The sequence below is a fragment of the Cetorhinus maximus genome, chromosome 20 (genome assembly GCF_964194155.1).
Source record: "Cetorhinus maximus chromosome 20, sCetMax3.hap1.1, whole genome shotgun sequence".
In the NCBI taxonomy this organism is placed as follows: domain Eukaryota; kingdom Metazoa; phylum Chordata; class Chondrichthyes; order Lamniformes; family Cetorhinidae; genus Cetorhinus; species Cetorhinus maximus.
Genome location: NC_135898.1, coordinates 94,676,220 through 94,703,208, shown reverse-complemented (window position 1 = coordinate 94,703,208; position 26,989 = coordinate 94,676,220). Strand labels below are relative to the sequence as shown.

Below are 26,989 nucleotides of genomic sequence, written 5' to 3'. Positions count from 1 at the left end.
ATTTTCTCTGCTGATGTAGACTTCATCACAACGTACTCATAGGGCAGAATTTTCGGCCTGTCGGGCGGGCGGAGTGGGAGCAGGCGGGCGCGGACCTGATCATCGCCTGTGATCGGGTCCACGCCGCCATTTTATGTGGCTAATTAAGGCCCGCCCAGCGTGAATTGCGGCTCCCGAGGACAGCGGGAGTGGGCGGCGGGGAGTCTGCAATGACCACCGGGTCCAATGGTGACCCGGCCGCCTATTTTTAAAAAGTTGCTGCAGCCTTTCAAAGGCTGTGAATCACGGCCAGTGGAAGGGCTCCCCAGGGCGCTGCTGGTGAGCAGGCCAGGCAGGAGGGTAGGGCAGGGGGGCACTGTGCCCCTCGTTTTTCTGATGATTGCCTTGCTGCTCTCCTCGAGGAGGTGGCAGCACGGTGGGGAGGTGCTCGTACCCCAATGACCTCAGCATGGGCAATATCTGCTGGCCCACCCAGCGAAGGACACAGGCCGTCAATGTTTCAGTGCAGTCACTACACTCAGATTTGGGGGTGGGGGTACCGGGGGGAAAGCCTACCTGCTGGGTTAAGTGACCAACGCCAACATTGTCCTCACCCTTCCAGAATGCAAAAGGTCGTTGAAACGCTTGTGACACTGGACCCAGGTGCGCCGCACCACATTGCAGGAGCTCACCACCTCCACCACCTCCTCCCAGGCACGTTTGGTCATGTGGATGTCCTCCTCCTCCCAGGTCCACTGGTGTGGGTGAGGCTGGGGTGCCACGGGCAGGTATGTTTGCCCAGCAGTGAGGTCACCATTGTTCTGCCAGCAGCCATGGCAGTGCTGAATGTTTAGTGATTGAAGTTTGCAACATGGCTTGACCATTGCTTATGGAAGGATGAGCACATAATGATCCGGGGGACAGGGATGCACATTGACATTGTCTCCACGTTACTGACACAATGTCCTCGTTCTTCCTTTCAGCATCAGCAGAGCAGGGCTGGGAGGAGGAGCAGCAGAGGCCCCTCTCACACCTGAGGGGCCCTGAAGTCTCACCAGCGTCACACCATCTCTGCCAAGCAGGCACCAGCGCAGATACTAGCACCTCAGTGGGAATTAGAACTCGGCTAGTGTCCCGGGGCACGACGGTGAGGGCACTTCACAGTCGCTGGAGGAGCTGGCAGAGACAGAGAGTGCCCATGGTGCCAGCAGTCGGAGGACTGCAGGGGACCAGGCACATGCTCAGTCGGTGCCTGAAGATGTGCCTCTGGAGTCTTCCGAGACGCAGCAGGTGCAGGAAATGCGGCCTGGTGTGTGGGAGCATCTGGGGGAGATACATGAGGCTATGCTTGGCTTGGTCTCCGTGGTGGAGGAGTCTACACGGACTATCGCTGAAGCAATGAGCCTCATGTCCGAGCACCAAGCATCCTCCATGGAGAGAGTGACAACTCTCGTGGAGAGGCTCCTCCAGAAGACCCGTCAGGGCTTCCTGGGGATGTGCTCTGACCAGCAAACCCTCACATTGGAATTGACCACAGCTGGTCATTGCCAATGTGGGAGATGGCCTGGGCACCAAGTCCCAGCTCAATGCCCATCCATCCACAGTGAGCAGGGAGGTCCGAAGCGATCTCACGTCAGCGCAGCAGCTGCCTGTTGTCTCTGTGGGCACCTTTCAGGGCGCTCTGGGTGAGGGCAGCAGCTCCTCCACCAGTGACCATTGCATCCGGTGAGGCTGAGACGACTGGGGAGAGGCCAGCTGTGGAACATTAGTGTCACTGCCGGAATCTACAATAATGTTCACTTCAACACCACCGACATTACTGGAACTTTCTCATGGTTGCCTCCAATGACAGAAAAAATGTCTACATGATTGGTATTCCAGTCCTCACACTCTGCATCTTCTTCAACTTGTCTCACAGCTGAACTACTTTCATCTCTCTTTCCTTTACATGGTTTTCCAGGCCTCCCTCTCTGTTCAGCTTTGCTTCTGCACTTCCTGCCACAATAGTCTTTGTCCCCACATTTTCCCCTTGGCGAGGCTGCAGGTACCTTTTCCATAGTGCCCCAAGTTACCACGGCTGAAACACTCTCTCTTAGGCTTTTGATGTTTAAATTTACATGTACCTGGATTCCGTTGTGCCCCTCAGTTAACCTCAACTTTGTCATGCCGATGGCAGAGGTGGGGCCAAGTTTCAAGCTGTGAACTTGTCCATCCCCTGCTTTCAATGCAGCTGCTATTTTCACCGTGTCAACCTACGTTCAGTCGCTGCCTCTTTCCAGCAGCTTAAACCTCAATTTATCTGACTTGCAATGTTGGACCTCTTGATCCATTATCTGGTTTTTACAGATCCGCTGCAATATAACTGAATCCATCTGACGCCTGCCTCAAATGGATCACAGACTGGGCGACTGTTTCCCCCTCTTTCTGTCTCATCTGCCAGAAAACATGCCTTTGGAATGTGGGATTTGGCGTCACCACATAATGGTCCTTCAAAGCAATCACAGCACTCCCATAATCCACCTTCCCTGCCGTGTCAGGCAACATCCTGGAAGTCTCCCTCACCAAAACACCCGCACTGAACAACAATCAGGCCCATCGCTGTGCTTTCTGCACAACCATCATCCCGTCCATCATCAGCTTCAAACTCCTCCAGCCACATTTTCCATTTCATGCTGATGGTACTGGGGTCACTTGTCGGATGGAACATCTCAAATCTCTGGGCTGCAGACACATCAGTTCCAGCAAATGCCATGACACAATCCTAAATATCTCCGTATTCATCCTCATTGCCAATGTCACACCTCAGTCTGAAAGAACAACACTTGAAGTCACAGAACGATATCATTTAATCTGCCATGCTGGCTAACTCCCTAACCTGTGCTATGTGACCTTCAACCCTCCAGGTCAGGTGGTCCCATATGTAGAACAGAGCATACCTTACGGTATCTTACACGAGTACCGTACTGTATCTAATACTCAAGTCCATGCACACAATCAGCTATCATCATTACAGTGACACCCGCGATATATATTCACATAACAATTAGTTCCCAGCTCTTTTTAGAATAACATAGCAATATAACAGCACTGTAGGTTGATTGCTTTTAACACAAGAAAAAAAAACAGTTTAACGTTTAGTTGCAACCCTTCCTCAGAACTTCGCTCTACTGTTGATTCGATTACTTTAAATGATCCATAAATATTTTTCTTGCAATTTAAACTAGATAAATCTGCATACATTCAGTAAGCACCCTGTCTGTCTCTGGGCTGCTATGAAGCCTGGGACAGGAGCAGATGCAGGAATGGGCGACTCTTGTCTTATGAATTATGAGGGCCTGGGGGTTATTGTAGGTGCATGCTGAGACAATTTTAGTTCAATTGTTCTTAGCAAAAAAGCTCCAAAGTTTTCTGGGGACTGGAAGGGTGAAGTAAGGAGGTACATGCACCTAATTCCCACTGGAAAATAAATTACAGGCTTTCAGTGCTCTTAACCCCTTTAGTAATTATTAAAATCACCACAGGTACAAACTAGGCTTCCATGTAGTTTTATATTTTTTCCCTGCAATAAAATTGATCCGCTCTTGTGTTTACTTGCAGCTTAAGTTATCCCGAGCTGATATCCCACGGCACTTTCAGTCTAACTCCTAGTTTTCACATATCACAGGGCCTATTTTCAGGATGCCAGCTCTTGGCTATTTTGGCACTGCAGCGACCTTTTCAAAGCAGTTGGTTAATTTCTGCTAGGTTGGCATGTACATCTAAGGTGTATGAATAAGCAGAACACAAATAAATCACACGATAATACCACAAACTGAATGGTTTTTTGATGGTATGTTTTGAACATTGGCACAAGGCAGATGGACTTCAGAGGCATTTTTTGGTGTTACTGATGTCTTTGTTCTTAGATTGAAGCCTTTTCCATCAAATCAACCCAACAGTGACAAAGACAACATACATTTACAAGTTGGCTTGTCTTTTTTCCTCTCTCTCCTCTGACCAACTCTGCTTTGCGTGCAGCCCATGAACATCTCAGAAGCCAATCACAAAAGTATTCATGCTGACCTTTTTTCTAAATTTCTCATATTTTACTTCAGTTTTTATTATTATTATTATTCTTATAGGCCTTCTAATCCTCTTCAGTTTCAATTGGTTTCTCACCTCTCTATTTATCCACAGAATCCTAAACTACTAGGAATTTTTTTCTTTTCTAATGCAATATATTTATTCAATATCATTGCAACCTATTTTTATAAAGTCCTACTGTTACTCTCCAGTCCTTTGTGCCAATTTAAAAAAAATTATTCGTTCATGGGATGTGGGCTTCGCTAGCTAGGCCAGCATTTATGGCACATCCCAAATTGCCCTTGAGAAGATGGTGGTGAGCTACCTTCTTGAACTGCTGCAGTCCATGTGGTGTAGGTACACCCATAGTTCTGTTAGGGAGGGACTTCTAGGAATTTGAGCCAGTGACAGTGAAGGAACAGTGATATATTTCCAAGTCAGCATGGTGAGTGGCTTGGAGGGGAACTTGCAGGTGGTGGTGTTCCCATGTATCTGCTGCCCTTGTCCTTCTAGATAGTAGCAGTCATGGGTTTGGAAGGTGCTGTCTAAGGAGCCTTGGTGAGTTTCTGCAGTGCATCTTGTAGGTGCTACTGTATGTCAGTGGTGGAGGGAGCGGATGGGATGCCAATCAAGTGGGTTGCTTTGTCCTGGATGGCGTTAAGCTTCTTGAGTGTTGTTGGAGCTGCACTCATCCAGGCAAGTGCAGAGTATTCCATCACATTCCTGACTTGTGCCTTGTAGATGGTGGACAGGCTTTGGGGAGTCAGGAGGTGAGTTACTCGCCACAGGATTCCTAGCCTCTGACCTGCTCTTGTAACCACAGTATTTACGTGGCTAGTCCAGTTCAGTTTCTGGTCAATGGTAACCCCCAGGGTGTTGATAGTGGGGGACTCAGCTATAGTGATGCCATTGAGTGTCAAGGGGAGATGGTTAATTCTCTCTTGTCGGAGATGGTCATTGCCTGACATTCATGTGGTGTGAATGTTACTTCTTCCACTTCCCTTCTCACTTATCTAAAATCTGCCCTCACCCAATCCTGTTTTTATATTGACTTTTTTCCTCTCACTTCATCAGCTCTTCAATCTTATCATATTTTACTTACTACTTCCATGTTGCTCCCCCACATTTAGTTCACTAATTTAGGTAAAATTAATTTGGTTTTAAGCTCCAAGCTTGTGAAAGAAAAAAAAAATCACTTCTGACTGCAGAACCAACAAGCCTATCATTTATTCTGCACGAAATGACAGGTTTCTCACTAAAGTTTGATGCACAATTTATCCTCACATGGATTTTTTGGATCTGAAGCATAAAATTATCAGATCAAAGTGTCCAGATAGAAGTAGAAAGTATTTATGCTTAGCGTTCATTTCCTTTGAAATATGTACTTATGAATACAGAACTGAAAAGCCGTAGGTGCTTTGCATGGGAGCATATGTTTTTTTGTTTAACTTAATGACTAAAGTTTTGATATAAAGCCCTCCATTAATCTGGTCTAAGGCTTCTTTGATTTTAGATTCCATCTTCACGTTGCTATTAATCCAAGACCCTCAAGGAAGGGAATATTATTCCGCAAGAATTTCTGTTTTTAACTGCGCCAGGCATATGTCAGTAACTTAAATGATTATTAGGTAGGATTCTCTACATTAAAAACATTTGCAAGATTGGAGGCAGCTAAATGAGATTTGTAAGCATGGGGCTTTTGTTGTGTGTTGGAGGCTGAGACATTATCAGGGACCATACGACAGACATTAGATAGCAGCTTTAATCTTCTGTACTTTCATTCAAATCTCCGGGGACCTTTGTGGGGGTGGGGGCACTGTTGAGGATTAAATTGAATTTACAGCAATGGCCAATTTTATGGTCCTTTCATGAAATTCATGTTAATTGAAAAAAAAAACTGAAAGACCCAGTTGAAAAGCACTTGAAAATATACAGTTAAATGAGCTAAGCAGCTACGTATGAACCATCACAGTTTGTGTCATTTCCTTGAAAAATAGGGAGACACCATATAAAGCATGAAATTGTCTCCTTCAGCAATTGCTTTGTAGTGCAGATCAAATAAAAAACTCATAGGGAGGCCCATGCCTGAATTTCCGATACATGCTTCTGGAGGGCACCGAAAGGGAAAATTTACCCCAAAGTATAAAGCAAGAATGATGATCATGGACAGCAGATTACATTAGCTACAGGAAGTGCTATGTATGGAGGAGTGGGAAAAGTAATCAATGTCCAAAGGATAAAGCAGGTATGGGAAATCCACATGGAATCACACACCAAGTGAGTGTGGAAGAACATATGATGGTATATGATAAATTCCATGGTAAGAAATTAGATTAAATGTGAATAATTGTTGCCTGCCAACTATGTCTCTATTGACTGATGACAAAGTAAATTACAGATGTCAGATGAGTCTTGCTTGAGAGCCTTGGTATAGTTAACCCTAATTGATCCAACATGTAAAGAAAACTTAAATATTAGTGGATGGCTGAGAATTTACACTACAGGATACAGAAAAGAAAGCCTAAAATCATGTAATGACAGTCACTGAAGACTGGCTATAATTGTTTATTCTTACAGTTGAAAATTATAATGCACCCAGGAGTTCTCAGTCTACACACAAAATGACTGGGGATGAGCAAAGAGATGCACAGGTCTATAAAACTATGCTTTGGTTAAATTAATTTGCACAGACCTTCATTCATGCATTCAAAGCATATTTGTGTTATTCTTATAGAAAAGGGCCGCTTTCAACCAAAGACAGAGAGCACTGATGATGAACTCTGTCCTCCATTTTGAATTATTTTTCCCCCCACCCCCAAGTGCCAGTCTGTATCTTGTTCTCATGTTTTTGCTTTCCAAAAGTGCTGACCTTTATTCTGCTATTAACAAATTCTGCTATTTTGCTTTCAGATAGCACTGGCCTTTATTCCACTATTCATACCTACTCTGGATCAATCCTTTGCTTCTTTTGTACTATCATTACCATTCCCTGTCCCTTTGGTTTCATGACACCTTTTGTCATTTAATCTCCCCCACCCGCTAATCTATCCCTGACCTTCTCTTTGGCTCCACCTGTCCCTCCCCCTACTTTTTCAACAGCTTAAAAACGATCATGTTCCAGCCCTCTTCAGTTCCGAAGGCAATTCATATTGTAATTGAAACATCTGTTTCTCTCTCCACAGTTCCTAGCAGACCTGCTGAATTTTTCCAGCAATTTCTGTTTTCATTACTATCATGGAGATTATTGTTTGAGAAGCTGTTGAGAAGACATTGATGATCCACAAGCTGAAGGAGAGGAATACACGTCAGGTTTGGGTAATTGTAATCAGCAAGTCAATGACTTGTATTTATAAAACACCTTTAATGTTACTGAATGTAGAAGGCACTTCAAGAGGCATGATAAAACAAAAAAAAAATGACACTGAGCCACATGAAATACTAGGATAGATGGTCAAAAGCTTGGTCAAATAAGTAGGTGTCTTAAAGGAGGAAAGCGAGGTAGAGAAGCATAGAGATTTAGGGAGGCAATTCCTGAGTTTAGGCCCTAGGCAGCTGAAGGCATGGCCACCAAAGGTGAAGCAATTAAAATCAGGATATTGAAGAGGCCAGAATTAGAGGAATGCAGACATCTCAGAGGGCTGTTGGGCTGGAGGAGATTACTGACAAAGGGGGAGGCAAGGCTTATGGAGGGATTTGAAATCAAGGGTGAAAGTTTTAAAATCAAGGCGTTACTTAACCAGCAGCCAGGGTAGGTTAATGACAACAGGAGTGATGGGTAAACAGGATTTGGAGCTTGGACATGGATAGCGGAGTTTTGATGACCTCAAGTTTACAGAGTGCCGAATATGGGAGGCTGGCCAGGAGGTAACAAAGAGATGGATGAGGATTTCCGCAGCGGAAGAGCTGAGACGGGGACAGAGTCAGGCGATGTTACAGAGGTGGAAATAGGCAGTCATACTGGCAGCGTGGATATGTGGTCGAAAGCTCATCCTGTGGTCAAATATGACACCGAGGATGCAAACTGTCTGGTTCAGCTTCAGACTGTTGCCCGGGAGAGGGCTGGAGTCAGTGACAATATATGTCACAATCTCAGGAGCAGCACACCAGGAACTCTGAGAAACCCTCAGGGCAGAATTTTACATCATGTGGGTGGGCGGGCACGCGCCTGACCCGATCGGGCATAAATTAGCGCACAATGCCGTCGGCCGAGAATCCCTACATCAATGCGCACTTGCATGGCATTTTGGTCGGCACACGTGCACGAGAGTTGGCAGCGCGCCCGCCAACTATTAAGAGGCCTACTTAAGCCATTAAAGTATTAATTAAGGGAGATTTTTTGCTACCGGTCCAACCTTACGGTTGGCGGGTGGGCGAATCTGCCAGGCGGCCTTTGCATTTTTGAGGAAACCTCATCCACGGGCAGGATGAGGTTTCCGACATTAATTTTTTAAAAATTGTTTTGACATAGTTTTTATTATGTATATGTTCATGTGAGTTTTTATTATGTATATGTTCATGTGAGTGAGTCCTATGTGGGGACATTTTTTTCAGGTTTTAGAAATCTTTATTTTTGATTTTTAAATTTTTCACCTCCCTGAGGCAGCTCTGTGCCCACGGGGAGCTCTCACTGTCCGCTCCCCCACGTCTGTACAGACTTCAGCGCTTGCCCTGCTCCCGCCCCCCAACCCCGGCAGCGCTAAACCTTTCAGTGCATGTTTCACGCTGGCTGTTCATTGGCCAGCCAGTGTCAAATCACGGTTGGGGGCCGATTGCGAGTGGTGACCATTTACCGGCCATTCCTGGGCCCGCCCGTCGCGCCCGTCCTCGGTATAGTGTTCAGTGTCATCACCACTTCACATGTGCAGTGGACTGGTGCTAAACATTCTGGAAGTAATTTAGAAACCAGTACAGAACACATACTTAGATTTAGTTCCTCTGGCCCTATGTAGGACAATTGGCAGCAAGACTGCGCCACTGGCCCTGGTCCATCGCAATCTCTTTCGTTGCAGCCTGGGTGGTATCCCGCTCTTGTAGGTCCTCCTTAAATGTACTTTGCTGGGTTCTTTTCAGTCGACCCTGTCTTCTTCTCCCATCTGGTGGGGTCCATTTTACTGCCACTCTGTCGTATGTCCGGGAGGTGAAATAGGTGTCCTGCCAGCCTCAGTCAACTCTCCATCGCGATGTCCCACAGGGCAGAGGGATGCCTCTCACCAGGTCCTCTGCAGCGCTTCTTCATTGGTGATGCCATTGCTCCATGTGTTGCCCAGGATCTTACGTAGGCAGCGCTGATGAAAGATGTCCAATTTCAGTGACACCTTTGCTGCTGTCTTCCCTGTCTAGCTGGAGTAGATTACAGATGGTACCACTGTGGACCTGTAGAGTTGCAGCTTCATAGCCGTGTTGATGTTCTTGGCTGCATCTGGAGCCAATGGAAGATGATACTGCTTTGTCGATTCTTGCGTGAACATCAATCTCTACATCACCCTTCCAGGAGATGTTGCTTCCTGGATAGAGGAAGTGGTTGACCTCCTTGATGTCCTGTTGCCCAATGGTGATTGTGGGGTGGTTGGGGGGGGGAACCTTGTTGCTGCCCTGTTGCCATTGTCTTGGTCTTTTCACAGATGATGTGTAGACCAAACGTGGCGCTCTCAGGTCTGGTGGTCATGTCTTGGAGCATGCGTGCAATTCTTCAGCCAGCAAGGCAATATCATCTGCAAAACCCAGGTCTATCAACTGGTGGTGTTGCCAAAGTCTGCACCCACCATCACCTTCCTCATGATGAAATCAACTTTTAATTTATCATCGAAGAACATTGGAAGTTTCCATAAGTAGACTGAGTCTCCTATGAACAGAAGCCTAAGCTGTTATGCATGCTGAGCTAGAGAGATTGCCAATGACCACCATATATCACGTCAAAGAACATGTCCCTTTGACAATTGTGAAAGATGGTAAATGTAACAACATCAGGCTAATATGTGAGGCTAACACTATTGGTTCATTCTATAAGAAGCAGAAAGGCACCACGAGAAATTAAAGACACAATAATTGAGGCACATATAGAAAAATATTCCACTACAAGATACTTGTCTGAACCTTTTCTCTAAGCCTCTGTTGCATGTTACATAGGTCATAACTTAGCTTTCTCACTTGGTACAGGTAAATTGCTATTCCCAGACCATTTGCTGTTGTCATCTGTTGACCCTTGAAATCACATTGGGCTGGATTTTTCTCCGCAATACTACCTGAAATCTGCACCCCCATCTTCTCATTGACTTAGCTACCTCTGCCCCAGCAGAGAATTCTGACAGCCACATTGTCACCAGCTCAACTCTTCAGGATTAACCAGGACCTATCAACGACTGAGTGTTGCAGACTGGCACATTCTAAGGTCTAGGACTATGTACTGAGGGATGCATTGGGCGTCTGCCACAGAGGCTTAATGGGGAAAGGCTACTATCTAAGGCCCCTCTTCTATAGTACATGGAGGGACTGGAACCTGAGTAAAACCCCTCGGACTGTATATGCCAGAGAATGTTTGACATGAAATGTAAATGTATATACTAAATATAACTTATTCTTGTAAGTGCAGTGAGGCACCTCAGAGTGACATAAAGTGTATTGAAAAAAATTATCCTTTTTGCACTTCATGTAATAAACAAATTTGAACTGATATGCAATGTACCTTTACAAATTTTATGAATAAAATATATTTTTTGGAAAACAAACCTGGAATCTCTAGGGATTAAAGCTTTATCTCCTGGGTATCATTGCAGGACCCAGAAGTAAAGTTATTGAAACATTAAAAAATGTGTTTTTTTCTCTATTTTCTTTGAATATTTCCATTAATTAATTATAAAAATATGAGTTGAGAAAATTGGTTGTTGCGTAGGGTGAGACAGTTGGAGGCGAGAGGCCATGTGTTAAAACCTCGAGGAATACATCCAACTGCAGCTGACGACCCAGATCCCACCACAGGTAACTTATATTCCAAATGTGGGGTTCTACCTCCTGCCACTGCTGCCAAAACCAGGGACCATCAGCAGAGATGTGGCATTAGTCACTCTGACAGGGTAAGGAAAACCTGCTGATGCCCCTTTCAGAGGCAGATGGTCCATTAATGTGCGCCTCTCCTTCACCTATGTTCCAACAACCACTGCAGCGCTGCCCGTATTTCTCTCTACAGCAGTGACAAGATCCCTTTTGGTGGCCCATTTTACACAGACCGTAATCCCTGAGCTAAGATAGATTGAGGGCATGGTGGGCACAGAAAGTGAGGAATCCAGCCCATCTTGTCAATACCTCACATGCCTCTCAACTCAATTGGCTGCATTTTCCCAGGCCTGGGCTGGTTGGCTAGGATGCAGGTGGACTGGGAAAATAGAGGAGACCCACGTCGGGACAGCTACCCGACGCATTCCCACTGCCGGGAAAGTTTCCCAGAGGTGGGCTGGGGTCATAGGTGGAGAACACATCCGATTGCCCCCCAGCAATTTCACATTCGACTGAGCATCAATTGGCTGAAAGCCGAAGATTCAGCCCATAGAGTCGTGGTTCACGACACTTCTGAGGTGTCGTGAACCAAAGTCTGCATGAGGGAACCTTTCACAGTTTCACGTGTGCGAAAGAGGGCATTCCCGACTCAGGGAACAACGCCCCCCCACCCCCAAGTCCGCACAGGGAGAGCATAGCACTTCCGGGCGCGCTTCACGCAGAGCGACACTTAATTGGCTGGCCCACGTAAAATGGCGGCGTGGACCCGATCGGAGGCGCCAATTGGGTCCACGCCCACCTGGCCCCGCCCCTGCCCCTGCCCAATCCCCACGATGGGGGGATAATTCTACCCTATGAAAACCTGGTCTGATTCATGAAAATTGCCAAGGTCTAGGACAAGCCTCTTCCCTGCAATGGAGTTCAGGAGTGAATGGTGTGGGGTCATGATCCGAACAAGACCCAGGAATGGGGTCGGGAATCCTGGAATTGGGTCCCAGCCACCATTTTCACCCCTCTATGGAGTCTCCCCCAACTCTATGAAAACCAGCCCATAATGTCAAGTTCCTGAAGTCCACATTCTGTGATGCAAGTGGCTCGCTCCAATCCGCTTGGAGACAAACTCCACAGGGCCATGTGTTAAGGAATCAGATGCCTAACAGCAGTGTAACCAGTTGTATTGGTATAAATGGTAAATGGTGAGACTCAACCTCCATAAGAAGCATATGAGGATAACACAGTATATACAGATGGCTCTCAAGTCACTAGCTGTCTTCCACTCACAGCCACCTCTGGACAAGTGACAGAACTCCTGAAAACAAAAATGCCCTCCAGGTGGAGGAGGGCGACTACTCCTCGAACACAGGTAGCATCATTTGGCTGTGCTGGTCTTTAGCAGACTCTTGAGATACATTCGTACACATTCCGTCCAGCAGCCAATCGGGTAGATGCAGTACAGCAGAATCACATGCTTCATAAGCTCATGTACCACAGAGGTTTGGCATAGCAACACATTGCATTAAACACATGGTACACCTTCATTATCATGTTCAATAAATATACAACACATCACATTAAATTCTGCAGTTAATGTTTATATTTTAAACATGAACATCACTACCGAGCAGTGATTTATTTTTGAAGACTTAAGGAACTTCTTCATCATAGCTTGGTGGACCTGTGCTATGTTAATTCTCAATTTCTACTAACCCCACTTGTTTTTCATAATCAGCTCCTTCCGCCTCCTGTACAAAGACTTGTAGCTACTCATCTTTCTGCAACATGCATTTGCCTCTTTTGGTGATGACCTTGTCCACCATGATCCTGTTGACTCTCTCCATGTAGCAAGCTGGAAAGCACCAGTGTCTAAACCTTGAAACAATTATTTCAGCTCAGCAGACCTCTATTTAGTAAAGTCCTTGACTCTTGACTTTGTGTTGCATTTGCACGCTGTATTTGAGTTGAATACCTCAGCATGTGATGTCAGATGCAAACCTGGTACAATAATGAGAATCTGCTCTATTATGAGAAGTGTATTTTTCAGGCAGGTGCTGAAAACTGAGGTCCTTTCTTTCAACCTGTTCTGTCAATTCAGGTGCACATCAAAGACGTCAAGGAAATATAGAAAGGAGAAGAGGGGATTCTTTCAACATTCATTTACCAAAAGCAGGTTAACTGCTCGGGCAAATCATTGCTATTTGTAGAATTGTGTTGTGGATAAAATGGTGTGTTTGGTTAACTACACTTCGAAGTATTTCATATCATGTCATGTGTTACGAAATACTTCTGAGAGACGTGATAAGATACTGTATAAATGTAAATCTTTTTTACTCTCCTTTCTCTCTGCTGGAGAGTACAGAGGTTGTGTGGAGATGTCATGTGCAAAGATGTAATGAGCCATGTCTCAAGCAGCTAACAAAGCTTCAAGGTGTCAACCTTCCAACAGATCTTCAATTATCTGAAGGTGTGGATATCGTGCGCATTCCCTGGAAAACCTAAATTATAATTTATGGTGGTTGCAAATCATTTAAATGTTCATTCATTAACGGCCCTGTTGTTTAATGTCACCAGTGCCTGTGGGTGCAGTTGACGATACCTTGGCCTAGAAATTGGTTGATGCCCTAACAATTGTATAGTTGCTCACCAAAGTATCCAGCGTGGCAGGCAGCATGTACATGCACATTCCATGGCAGAAAAAAATTAGAACAAAAATTAAACATTTAAAGCCAGAAGAAGAGGCATCTCTGGTACATGTCTGAAACAGGCATTAGGCCTTCTGCATATAAAACAGTGACTAACACCTTATTTAAAACCCCTTTGAAAAATTAGTTGCCCTTGTATGTAGCCAGGGCTGAGCCAGTTGTGTTCAAGGAAGCATTGGCTTGCAGCCTAACCAGCAGTCTTTCTGGGACCCTGAAGGCCACAAAGGCAAAATGTGTTTAAAAATACATGCTCCACTGTAGCGCTGAAGACCTTTGTCATTCCCGCTTAGCCCCTCCTTCTCGATTGCCACCTCCCTTTCCTGATTGATCCCCACCCCTCTTCTCAGACCATCTCTCTCTCTCCGGATCACTCCACCCTTCTCCCAAATGCCCCCACTCATTGTAAACATCCCCTTTCCGCCCGATCATTTCACCTCCTTCAAGGATATCCTCCCTTTGGCTGTTGTTTGCATCGCAATGATCCAAAATCCATTGCCAACTCACCAGCGAGCTGCCCAAGGATGGCCAGCCTGATCCACAGCTCATCGGTCTCCTTTAACTGAGATCCAAGGCCCAATATTGGATGTACCTTCGACTCACCCATTCTGATGGAAGGACCATTCCCTGTATGTGTGTCTTTTGAAAAATCCTTTTCCACTGTCGCTTGCAGGTGCTGTCTATATTTTGGGTAATGTAGCTCTGAATGAAAAACGATTGAAATTTGCCAAGTTTCCTACCATTATCTGGATGAGGCCTCTTAGTAAAATCTCAGGAGATTTACCTCTGGCTCCCTTGCTATGGTTAGTCTTTTCATCCAGTGAAGTGGAATAGCTGTCACCAGCAGTAGGCGTGTTGCCAAGGGCAACAATGGGTCTTGGTAGCCCTTGTGGCCTCAGACTTTTCTGGCTCTCTGTTACTTCTCCTCCTGCTTTAGCAAAGTGAGACTTGTTGCTGCGCTATTGATGTTTTGTTGAGTGAAAAGTGGAACATAGGAACAGGGCCATTCAACTACTCAGGCCTGTTCCACCATTCAATTCGATAATGGCTGGAGTTGCTCTTTGTAGCATCACTTTTCTGTTTGGTGCTGAGGTATCCAAGGTTGAACTACAGCAACTCGCCAAGGTTACTCTAACTGTTTCTTCCAGTTCCATTAAGTCTTTTATCAGTTAAGATAAAAGCAGCAACATCAATAGACAACCATCACTTGCAAGTTTCCCTCTAAGTCGCACACCTTCATGACATGGGATATATACCATTGTTGCTTCATCATTACTGGGTCAAAATCCTGAAATCCTACCTAACATCAAGCACAGGAACACCAACCACACTAGGCTCACCACCATTTTCACAGCGTAACTAGGGATGAGCAATAAATGCAACAGATCTGCATTGCCCACATCCTGCAAGCAAATAACATCAGTTAGTTCTTTTCTCACTTACCTGCAGATTCTTATAATGTACAGTACTCCGGCAGTGACTGGCCTTTGCTGCTTCCTCAGTAATGTAAAAAAGACCACAGAGCTTGCAGTAAAATCCTGTTCTCGCTTCCACAAACTCAACACCTGAAAAAGGAGAGCCGCCAGTTATATCTGTTAAAAGACCACCGATTAACAGGAGCCTCGCCGAAATGTGCATTACACGAGCACAAATCTCAACATTTCAATTCTTTTCTCTTTGAAATTCTATAGATTGAAACTTCTCTTACTTTATTCTCTCTACTGTTTAGTTTTTCACATTAATATGAAAAGTATTTTGAACAGAGCTTTACTGAAAGCTCCCTCAGTAAACGAGCACTACAAGTCACAAAGGACCATGATTCATTTCTTGCTTAATACAATTAAATTGATCGAGCACAAACTAGTTGGGCTGAATGCCCTGTTTCAGGGCTGTATATACTATGTAATTTTATGCAAGTTGCCACTAAATTGTGGCACATGTTCAGAGAGTCCAAAAGAATAGCTGGTTTGGGAAGATGTTAAAATATATGCTGACACGTGCCAGTACACACCATCCACACTATTCTAATCTGACACACAAACCTTCAAAACCCTTCAGTGGGCCACACGTTAACAAAAACCCGTTCTTCTTGTAGCACAAGCTAGGGCACAATAAGAAGAAACAGATTTATGCAGCACAGAAGAGGCAGCTATTGATGTAGTGAGCAGAGGGCAGGTCTGAAATATTGTAAGTGGTGAGACCGGCCGTTTGGTCCATCTTCCTGTCCCTTTCTCTTCTCATTGAACTCAGCCACTGGCTCTGCGATGCCGATTTTCCCTGAGAAAAACATGGATTCATAGGTTGAATCTCTTCCCCCCATCTCTGAAATGCGACCTTCTTTATGTAACTCCCCTTTCAATGCTGTGCTTTGACTTCAAAGAGAACGTTAGGCAGGAGGAGCGTGAACTTGGTACATATTTAGTTTTCCGCAACAAATGCTGATAGTTGCACTAAATTAAAAGTAACTGTGACAATAGTCAAATAAAATCTGCTATGAAACAAGATACCTTGACAGAGCAGTACCAGTACCTACCTAAAGGGATACTAAGGTTGCAGAAGACATTGTCCTGCTCCCATGGTAACTGAGGTTGTTGTACATTTGGTAGTTGTTGATTGTTTCCAGCTGATTCTGGTAGTGGCTGTCTTGAGTTTTCTGAATTAAAAAAAGAATCAGGACAGACAATACTGGATTCATTAGATCAATAGAATGGTGGAAAATTGCAGCAAATAAAAAGTTGCTTGACACGAGAGAACGTGCAATTCAATTAACTTTTCCAAATTAACTGTAATCAAATTACTTGGTATGTTTATAATTAATGACCGACCATTGGAAGGACAAAATTATTACAGTTAATAAGCACTGATTGAAATCATTTGAAAATAACTGGATTCTAATTGGATTATTTGTGTGACGTGATGGTCCAATTATCCTGGACATGTAATTCGTTTGCTTTCACACGGTGTCATACCAGATAAATTGAATGCCACATCAAAGTGTTCGTCTCGCTTGGTTAAAATCGCCACTGTTCATGAGCTTGGAACAACTATGTTATTTCCAGCAGGAAATATTTTGTAAGACTATGGGCCCGACAACACCCCAGTAGTAGAGCGGAAAAATTTGTGCTCCAGAACCAGCCACCCCTCTAGTCAAGCTGTTCCATTACAGCTACAACATTAGCACCTACCCGACAAACTGGAAAGTTGCCCGGGTATGACCTGTCCACAAAATGCTGGACAAAGCCAATCCTGTCAATTACCAGCCAATTAGTCTCCTCTCAATCATCAGCAAAGTTATGGAAGGGACCATCAACAATGTTATCAAGCACCACTTACTCAGCAATAAGTTGCCCACCATTGCTCAGCTTGGGTTCCACCAGCAAAATTCAGCTCCAGGCATCATTGGCCCAAACATATACAAAAGAGCAGAACTGCAGAAGTGAGGTGAGGGTGACTGCCGATCAGGTCAAAGCTGAGGGCGGCTTCAAGGACCCCCTGTAAAATTGAAATCACTGGGAACCAGGGGAAAGCTCTCTGCTGGTTGGAGTTATACCTATCAAAAGGGAAGGTGGATATGGTTGTTGGAGGCCAATCATCTGAGTCCCAGGACATAGGAGTTCTTCAGAGTGGTGTCCTAGGCCCAATCATCTTCAGTTACTTCATCAATAATCTTTCCTCCATCATGAGGTTAGAAGTGGAGACAGCGTTCAGTTACATTTACAGCTCCTCAGATAATGAAATGGCAAGTAACACTCACGTCACACAAGTGCCAGGCAAAGAGCATTTCCAACAAGAGTCTAAGCACCTCCCTGTGAAATTGAATCCAATACCAACATCAAGCCCCCTACCATCAATATGTTGGGAGTTACCATGAACCAGAAACATAATTGGACTGGCAATTAAAACACTGTGGCTACAAGGGTAGGTCAGTGGCTAGATATTCTGCAGTATGTGACCCACCTCCTGACTTGCCAAAGCCTTTTCACCACCAGCAAGGCACAAGTCAGGAGTGTGATGGAATACTCTTCACTTACCTGGATGAGTGCTGCTTTAACCACACAAGTTTAACACCATCCAGGACAAAGCAGCCTGCTTGATCAGCACCCCATCCACCACCTTAAACATTCACTCCCTCCACCACCAACGCACAGTGGCTGCAACCTGCCAGGGCTTCTTTGACAGCACCCTGCAAATACACAGCCTCTACCACCTAGAAGGAGAAGGGTAGCAGCTGTATGGAATAACTACCATCTCCAATTTCCCTCCAAATCATTCATCATCTTAACTTGGAGGTACATTGTCTTTCCTTTATCATTGCTGGGTCAAAATTCTGGAATTCCCTACCTAAAAGCATTGCTTTTGAACCTACACCACATGGGCTGCCATGGTTCTAGAAGGTGGCTCACCATCAATTTCTCAAGGTCAATTATGGATGGGCAACAAATGTTGGTCTAGCCAGCAATGACCACATTCCACGAATGAATAAAAAATGTGATTGAAAAAACAGAAAGTACAATTGACTACAACACGTATGATTAAGCTGATAAAAGTTGTCAAATGTGTCAAATTCTCGAGGGATTTTTGAAGGCCCTTCCAACAATCTGGAGTAAGCATTACATGTAGAGGGGAGCCTTAACACTGCTTTGTTCATTTGCTGAATCAGATTTAAGGTTCATTAAAATCAAAGGTTGAAAAATAAAGGAACAAATTAATTTATGATTAAAAGAACTTCATAAAGATCAAATCTTATTAGCTTATAAATTCCATTTTACATTTCTGAGTTGATCCTATTTCCAGCTGACCCTGCCCAATTATTACATTTTCATTATCAACAACATCAGATTGTATTTGTATAGCACCTTTAATGTTAAAAAATGTTCCAATTACCTCAAAGAGACATAAGGAACAAAATGAATTGCAAGCCAAAGAAGGAAATCGTAAAGGGTTTAGATAGAGTAAATTGAACTAAACTTTGCAATGATTGAAGGGTCATTAGCAAGAGGACACAAGTTTGAGGTGATTAGCAAAAGAACCAGAGGCAATCAGGATATTCACCAAGTCGGGATGACTCAGGAGCCCTTAAAAAATGGTGGATGTCCCGATTCTGGGATTCCCAACCCTATTCCCGGGCTGTCTGATTTTTAGGAATGCCCTCAAAGGGTGTGGGCTGCTCCCTGTCAGAAGCCCGCATCCGACACTCCCAATCTGGCTAGCTCCCTTGTGGAAATAGGCATAAAACCATAAGACATAGGAGCAGAAATTAGGCCATTCGGCCCATCAAGTCTGCTCCGCCATCCAATCATGGCTGATAAGTTTCTTAATTCCATTTTCCCGCCTTCTCCCCATAACCTTTGATCTCCTTACCAATCAAAAACCTATCTATCTCCGTCTTAAATACACTCAATGACATGGCCTCCACAGCCTTCTGTGGTAATGAATTCCATAGATTCACCACTCTCTGGCTAAAGAAGTTTCTCCTCATCTCTGTTCTAAAAGGTCTTCCCTTTACTCTGAGGCTGTGCCCTCGGGTCCTAGTCTCTCCTACTAATGGAAACATCTTCCCCACGTCCACTCTATCCAGGCCTTTCAGTATTCTGTAAGTTTCAATCAGATCCCCCCTCATCCTTCTAAACTCCATCGAGTATAGACCCAGAGTCCTCAAATGTTCCTCATATGTTAAGCCTTACATTCCTGGGATCGTTCTCATGAACCTCCTCTGGACCCTCTCCAGGGCCAGAACATCCTTCCTGAGATACGGGGCCCAAAATTGCTCACAATATTCTAAATGTGGTCTGACTAGAGCCTTATAAAGCCTCAGCAGCACATCCCTGCTTTTATATTCTAGTCCTCTCGAAATAAACGCCAACATTGCATTTGCCTTCCTAACTACCGACTCAACCTGAAAGTTAACCTTAAGAGAATTCTGGACTAGGACTCCCAAGTCCCTTTGCACTCCAGATTTCTGAATTCTCTCCCCATTTAGAAAATAGTCTATGCCTCCATTCTTCCTACCAAAGTGCATGACCTCACACTTCCCCATGTTGTATTCCATCTGCCACTTCTTTGCCCATTCTCCTAACCTGTCCAAATCTTTCTGCAGCCTCCCCGCCTCCTCAATACTACCTGTCCCTCCACCTATCTTTGTATCATCTGCAAACTTAGCCAGGATGCCCTCAGTTCCTTCATCTAGATCATTAATGTATAAAGTGAAAAGTTGTGGTCCCAACACTGACCCCTGCGGAACTCCACTCGTACTCCGCAATTTTCATGGAATCGGGCCAAGTTTTTAAAGAATTGTGGTTCATGGCCCCTCATAGGAGCCATGAAGTCTGCATGAGGGAACCTTTCAAAAGATAAGTTCAAAAGGTCCTCCTCATGCCCCCATGCCAAGCTCTGCCCTTCCACCCATGTCCCATGTCCTCTCATGCCACCAATGCCAAACTATGGCACTTCCATGTCTATTGAACTACTACACACCATCTAGTACCAATGAACACTGTAGTGACAGTAGGATGTGTAAAAAATAGTTTCGAGAAAAAGTAATTCATTCATAACTTTCTCCTATGTTGAAAAAAAGTCATTTCAATACAAACTAATAAGAGTGTCAATCATCCTGGCCCTTTAAAATATCAATGACAAAAATCACAAACCCTTGAAACCACTTAATGTTGCTTATGCAAACATTGTGAAATTGACAGCAGAGATCAGAGAGCCTGAGCTGTCAATCAAACAATGTTTTCTCTGGGGCACAGCTGTCTCAAGAAGTGTAATGGTTATCTGGGTTAGGAGCTGAGCCATTATTTAATTTTTTACTTTGAGCCGAGCACACACACAACTCTGATGCCTTCAAGCTTTATACCAATTTATAACTGTTCTCATGTGCCTAGACTTAATAAATGATCTCACAACGTGTTTACCAAATCCTTTATGAGTGATTGGTGCCCTGTGTCTTGTACAGTAAATAAGCCCAAGGTGTTCTATCACTGTAATAACACGGCATGATGATCAGTGGGTGTAAGGCAGGTGGCAGCAAGATTACGCACAGGTATGACATGTTGAACAACCTTAAATCATGCTACATGGCAGGAGAAGATCCTCAATGACCCTGCAAAAAAGTCATAGCGTCAGAGTGTTGAGAACACAGTGTGATGTCTGCGAAGAAAAGCTTTGGAGAAACAGCACTGAGCTGGCGCTCAGATAAAGAGCTGGCAAGGAGACGCACCCCTCCTGAGATTGCAGCACATAGCCTGTTAGTTATATAAGTGGGACAGTGCATCGAGAGGACCACACTGGGTTAACTCAGTTGGTAAAGGTGAGTGACCAGGGTGTGGCCCGGATCAATAGGGAGCAAGAGAGAGTCAAACAAAAAGAAAAATCATAAAAATTGGGCCAGATAAGGTTACAATTATAATGGATGGCTCCGGGAGCTGCTGGACAATAAATTGAATAAAAGCAAAGACACCATTACTCCGCAGTGCGTTCCCATCATAACTTGTCCTCGTGGGCAAAGCTTCGGAAAAACGCATGAAAATGGTGACAGTGACACTCATCCCAGGTACTACAGAAGAAGGAAGGTCAAAGAGGTATTTCGGAATGTCCACAAAATTCCCCAGTTTGGATTAGAATGCAGCCGACCTACTATCCAAATTCAAAATGCTTAAACAGCGTACAGAGCTATGGGGAAGAATTTTCCTCCCATTGTGGGGGAAGTGCAGGAGCGAGCACATGCAGGCATGCCTCCGATCGGCGCCCCCAATTGGGGGCATGCCGCCATTTTACATGGGTGGGCCAATTAAGGCCCGCCCAGCGTGATGTCTGCCAGGAAGCGCTGTGCACACCCAGTGCAGGCGGGGGTGGGTTTCCCTGAGCCGAGAGTGCATCTTTCACGCATGCGCATGAAAGAGCAGCTCATCTCCCTGAGGCTAAGTGCTGCCTCAGGGAGATCGGCGCCAAATTAAAAAATGGTCAATGCAGAAACATAAAAATTTCCCTGACACGTCCCCTCATGTGACGCTGTCATATGTTGGGACATGTCCTTCACTTTTATTCAAACTTATATTAAATTTTTAAAAACCCACATGAAATCTCATCCCTCCCGTGGATGAGTTTTTATGCTTTTTCTGAAGCCTGCCTGGGCTCCTGGTCTGCCCGCTGACATTAAGGTTGGATGGGCAGGTCCATTAACTAGTTGGATTAGTTTTTAAACGGCCTCGATTGGCCATTGACAGGTCGGCGGCCGCACAGCTGATTCGGCTGAGCCCCCGCCGACCTGAAAATTGAAATGGGGCAGGGTGACATCGGAAGTTCCACCCAACATCATCCCGCGTCGGCGTGCAGGCCCCGCCCCCCGCTCGCCGACCTCAATCCTGGCCATGGTTTCTTCATTCAGGTATGTCTGAGCCAGACAAGCAAGCCATAAAGAATTGCCCAGCAATTGGGAATTAAGGTCCACACAGGATGAGCATGTCAGGATTAACAGGAGAAGAGCTAAAAGATCTCCAAAAGATATGGACTACATTGAAAGACTGGTTTAGAATCAGGTTAAACTTTTGCATTCATGAACTATAGTTCATGTCATTTTGACAACAGCTTACAGAATCCACAGACCACTTAGTCAACAGATGCAAAGAAAAGGGTACGTACTGTGATTTTTCACATGCAGAGCTAGTAGACAGAATTGTTGAGTTGGTGATTGCATCCACTCCCATGGAAGCTCTCCAGAAAGAACGGGACAAGCCCAAAGTGTACAGCATTGAAGGATGGATGTAAGTACAAAGTGATCCTCGCAGGTCGACAAAGCTTACCGGTTCTAAGTACAAATCCCAATTGTTGACGCACTCATTAGAACACTCAAACTTAGCAAGACATGTGGAAGACGTGGACTTCTACTTGCACCAAGCATTTCATCCATTCTGAAAGGTATGTGGCAGAAAGGGCCATTGGCGGTGGCAGGGCAATAGAGTGAAGGTTGATGCAGCTACAAAGAGCCGTGCACTGATCCAAACAGACCGTACACAAAGGATACCTTCTAGCAATAAGAATGACCATCCGGTATCCCATCAGAAACATATACATCAGGTGACTGACAAACTAGAAAATAACGATGATGTGCACAACAAGACGAAGAGCAGTGAACACGTTTCACACGGTCAATCTCATGGAAAACATAGATGCCAACACACTGTCCAATGTGTTTGTAAAGATTCAAATTAGTTGTCCCAAGAAAGCAGGTAACTATTTGTTATTGACTAAGATTGACACAGGGCCAACATATTATCTCTGTGAATTCTAAAAGACCTGTGCCCACAGACGCGTAAGCTAATGGTTCACTAATTCCATGTGCAGGATCCATAGTCCTGGAGTGTAAGTACGATCAATCCTCCTGGCTGTCACAGTGATTGCCAGTCTACCAATATGTCGGAATCTCACACTAGGAATCTCCTGCACGGGGCAGGATTTTGAGTTTGGCGGGCGGGCGCGGTGAGTGGGCCCGGGAGCGGCCAGGAACTGGGCCACCGCCCGCGATCGGCCCCCAACCGTGATTTCACGCTGGCTGGCTAATTAACGGTCAGCCAGCGTGAAGCGTGCGCTGAAACGCTCAGCGCTACCGGGGTGGGAGCAGGAGGAGGGCGAGCGCTGAAGTCAGCGTGGGCACAGGGGAGCACTCACTGAGAGCTGCCTCAGGGAGCTGAAGAATTCAAATGCCATAAATAAAGATTTTCAAATGCCGAAGAAAATATCCACGCGTCAGGATCAGTCACCTGAACATATATATGGCTGATGTAAACTCCTTCTGTGCTGTAGTATCAATTGATTCTATGGTTCTATGATGTTAATAGAAGGGGACCCAAAGTTTGATCAAAGAGATGGGTTTTAAGACAGGTCATAAGGGATGTGAGAGAGGTAGAGGTAATCAGCAATGGAATTCTACATCACAGGGTGGCTGAAGTCACAGATACCAAATGGACGGTGAAGGAAGGGAGGGGAGGTGTGGAGGCACAAAGTACTGGATTCAGACGAAAGGAGAGTTCATCAGGGGTTTGAAGCAGTGGAGGAGGTTCCAGAGACAAGAAAGAGAAAGGTCATGAAGGGGTTCAAACATAAGGAGGAGACTTTAAATTTGAGGCATTGGTGAACCTGGAACCATCATAGCTCAAGGATAGGACTGAGCAGGAGTTGGTGCAGGATAGGCATGAGCCTATTATTGGAAGAGCCTAAGTTTAAAGGAAGCTGGCCAGGAAAGCATTTGAATAGCCAAGTCTGAATGTGATCAATGCACGAATGAGGGTTTCAGTTGAAGATATGAAGAATTAGGACAGAGGTGAGTCAAAACGCAGAGGTGGAAGTAATCAATTTTGATCCTGAAGAGGATATGGGATTGGAGGTTCACCTCAGGGTCAAATAGGGTACTGAGGTTATGAACATTCTGGTTCAGCCTTAGCGAGGCTGAAGATCCCCGGAGTGCATTCAACTAAAACTCACAGGTCTGATGAGCGCTTGCTATTTTACACTATTTAGTTTCATTCTAATTACCCTTGGAAAAATTACATCTTGTTGAATGAGGTGTAATTGGATGTTTAACAGCGTACTAAGTTAATAATTATTGCTAACAGCCTCACTGGCCCTGAAAAATTAATTTTATATTTATGGACTGTCACATTCACCATGATGGTAAAAAATGATCCATACTTTTAAAATATTTTTAAAAGTTCTTTTTTATGTTATTGCAGCCTCTACCTTAATCCAATGAATATGCCCTAAACATTCATGTCACTCTCCATAAACGTTGCTTAGGAGTGCTTTTTACTTCCTGGTTTTCTGTCCGTGAGAATACGTCAATGTGATTGGCTGCTTAACCTACTTGATGATATCACTGTTGCTGGATGCCTGGAGATTCCCTTGTCTTGGTGCCAGATTAAAACTGATGTCAGAAAAGGGGAAATCTGTGCCACACAGGTTGCTAGATCTTTGTGGCAGCTTTCTTTGAGGTCAGGGGCTGGTGCTTTGACTTTGCCTCTGACTGTGAAATCTGGGCCTTTGTCCTTATAAATGTAAGCCCCAAGTCTGGGATTGAAACATTAGTCAACAGTCGAATAAACTGGCATCATACTTACTGCACCAAACTCGTCAGCAGTCAGGGTGCTCAAATATTGAACACTATGCAACATACCAATTTTTATAAACTAGGACTGTAAGAATATAGAAAGAACAAGTTTTGTTTGTTAAATAAATGCAATATTGTTGAGTGGAACAAAAGAACTATAATGAAAAAAACGAGATACAAAATTCAGGTAAGAGAGATAAACATCATGTACCTTTACTAAATGCTTCTGAGGACTCTTTCTTGAGTTCATCTGTTTCTGAACTTCTACTGAAGCTTGGCACTGGTTGGTCAGTTCTCTGAGTTTCTAGCACTTGCTCTGAAAAATGTTCTTGCTGGAACTTCTCATCAGTTTCAGAAGAGGTATTAGGTGTACTCTCGTTCTCTGTATCCAAATGTCCAGTGGATTCACTGTCACTCAAAACTTTGTTCATTTCACAATTTTTACAATTCACAGGACTTTCAGGTTGGTTAACATTAGTTCTCAGGTTCTGTTCAATCTCATTCATCGAATTAGATGTTATTTGAGAATGACTCATAGATTCCACTCCGAATCGGTCACTGCCTGGTGATGGAGTCGGACTCGTTAGTGTTAGCTCCTCGGGTGAAGTGCTACGATGACTGTCACTGGGATGTTCATAGTTAGGAATTGTCTCTTCTGTTACTATGTCTTCATTACTTGTCTCCATTTCTCTGTCCTGTTCAGATTGAATACAGTCATTCTCCTTGTTCTCAGGTGTCTCTAGTTGTATTTCCATCACATGCTCTTCCACTTCTCCCACCTGATCCACGGTCACAAACCCTTCCATGTTGCCAGAATACCATGTTTCTCCTTCAGCTTCACTACCACTTTCCCAAGTTGCGCTCTATACAAGAGTGTGAATGTTGACAAAGAAATCATTAAATGTAAAGATCAGGCCAAGTAGCCCACTGTGTTGGAGACTAATACACTATCCAGTGGTGGGATGAATATATCATTCCATGATTCTTCACTCATTGAGTTCCTGATCCCAAGCTTCACTTAGTGTCCAGCAAAGAGTGCTTGCACAGGAACAGGAGAGTGAGCACATCCTGATTGGGGTACAGCTAGAATGGGTATTCAGAATTTGATGCAAAGCGGGAATTAAACTGAGCGTACTGCAGCAGGAGAGGCTACAAGGGAAAGGAATCACTGGTAAGTAGTGGGTAAGGTATTTACTACTTTAATCGCTTATAGTTTAAGGTTTTTTGTGGTTTACAGTTTCTATACTTTACAGTAACGAGGATCAGGAAAGAAGGGCCATAGAGTAATTGACTTAAAAGGTTTAATTTGAAGGGATATGTCATGGCAGGAGAGCTCAAAGCCATGGTGTGCTACTCGTGCTCCATGTGGGAAGCTGGGAACATTTACAGTGCCCGGGACCAGCATGTGTACAGGAAGTGTGCCCAGCTGCAGCTCCTGGAAGCTCGGGTTTCAGAGCTGGAACGGCGGCTGGGGACACAGTGGAGCATCCGAGAGTCTGAGAGCATCGTGGATAGCACGTTTAGAAAGGTGGTCACACCGCAGATGAAGGGACTTGAGGAAGGAAGGGAATGGGTGACCACCAGGCAGTGCAAGAGAAACAGGTAGGTAGTTCAGGAGTCCCCTGGGGTCCTGCTTGCAAATCGGTATTCCATTTTGGAGGCTGATGAGGGAGCGGGTTCCTCCAGGGAGTGCAGACAGAACCAAGCTTCTGGCACCACAAGCAGCCTGTCTGTACAGGAGGGGAGGAAGGGAGGAAGAGCAATAGTAATACGGGATTCTACAGTCAGGGGAACATATAGGCGCTACTGTGGCCGTCAACGTGACTCCAGGATGGTGTGTTGCCTCCCTGGTGCCAGGGTCCGGGATGTCACTGAACGGCTGCAGGGCAACTTGAAGGGGGAGGGTGATAAGGCAGAGGTCATGATACATGTAGGTATCAATGACATAGGTAGAAAGAGGGATGAGGTCTTGCATCAAAAATTCAGGGAGTTAGGCAGTAGACTAAAAAGCAAGACCTCTCGGATTGTAATCTCTGGATTACTCCCAGTGCCACGTGCTAGCGAGCTCAGAAAAAGGAGAATAGCAGGTGAATACGTGGCTTAAGAGTTGGTGCAGGAGGGAGGGTTTTAGATTCCTGGATCACTGGGACCGTTTCTGGGG

The 26,989-nt window shown here is 44.9% G+C and overlaps 2 protein-coding genes across 2 annotated transcripts in view; both read right to left on the bottom strand.

Annotated features, from left to right (window-relative positions):
* The window catches only part of pdcd4b (programmed cell death 4b), a 386,498-nt gene that overhangs the window by 83,885 nt on the left and 275,624 nt on the right, over nt 1–26,989 (bottom strand). The gene's annotated exons all lie outside the window — the stretch shown is intronic.
* Nucleotides 1–26,989, bottom strand: part of rbm20 (RNA binding motif protein 20) — a 253,594-nt gene that overhangs the window by 14,328 nt on the left and 212,277 nt on the right. The window contains exons 11-13 of the mRNA XM_078565173.1: nt 25,040–25,691; nt 16,261–16,380; nt 15,171–15,292 (exon numbers count right to left, since the gene is read on the bottom strand). Of these exons, the coding sequence (XP_078421299.1) occupies nt 15,171–15,292; nt 16,261–16,380; nt 25,040–25,691 (894 nt within the window). The remainder of the gene's footprint in view (nt 1–15,170; nt 15,293–16,260; nt 16,381–25,039; nt 25,692–26,989) is intronic.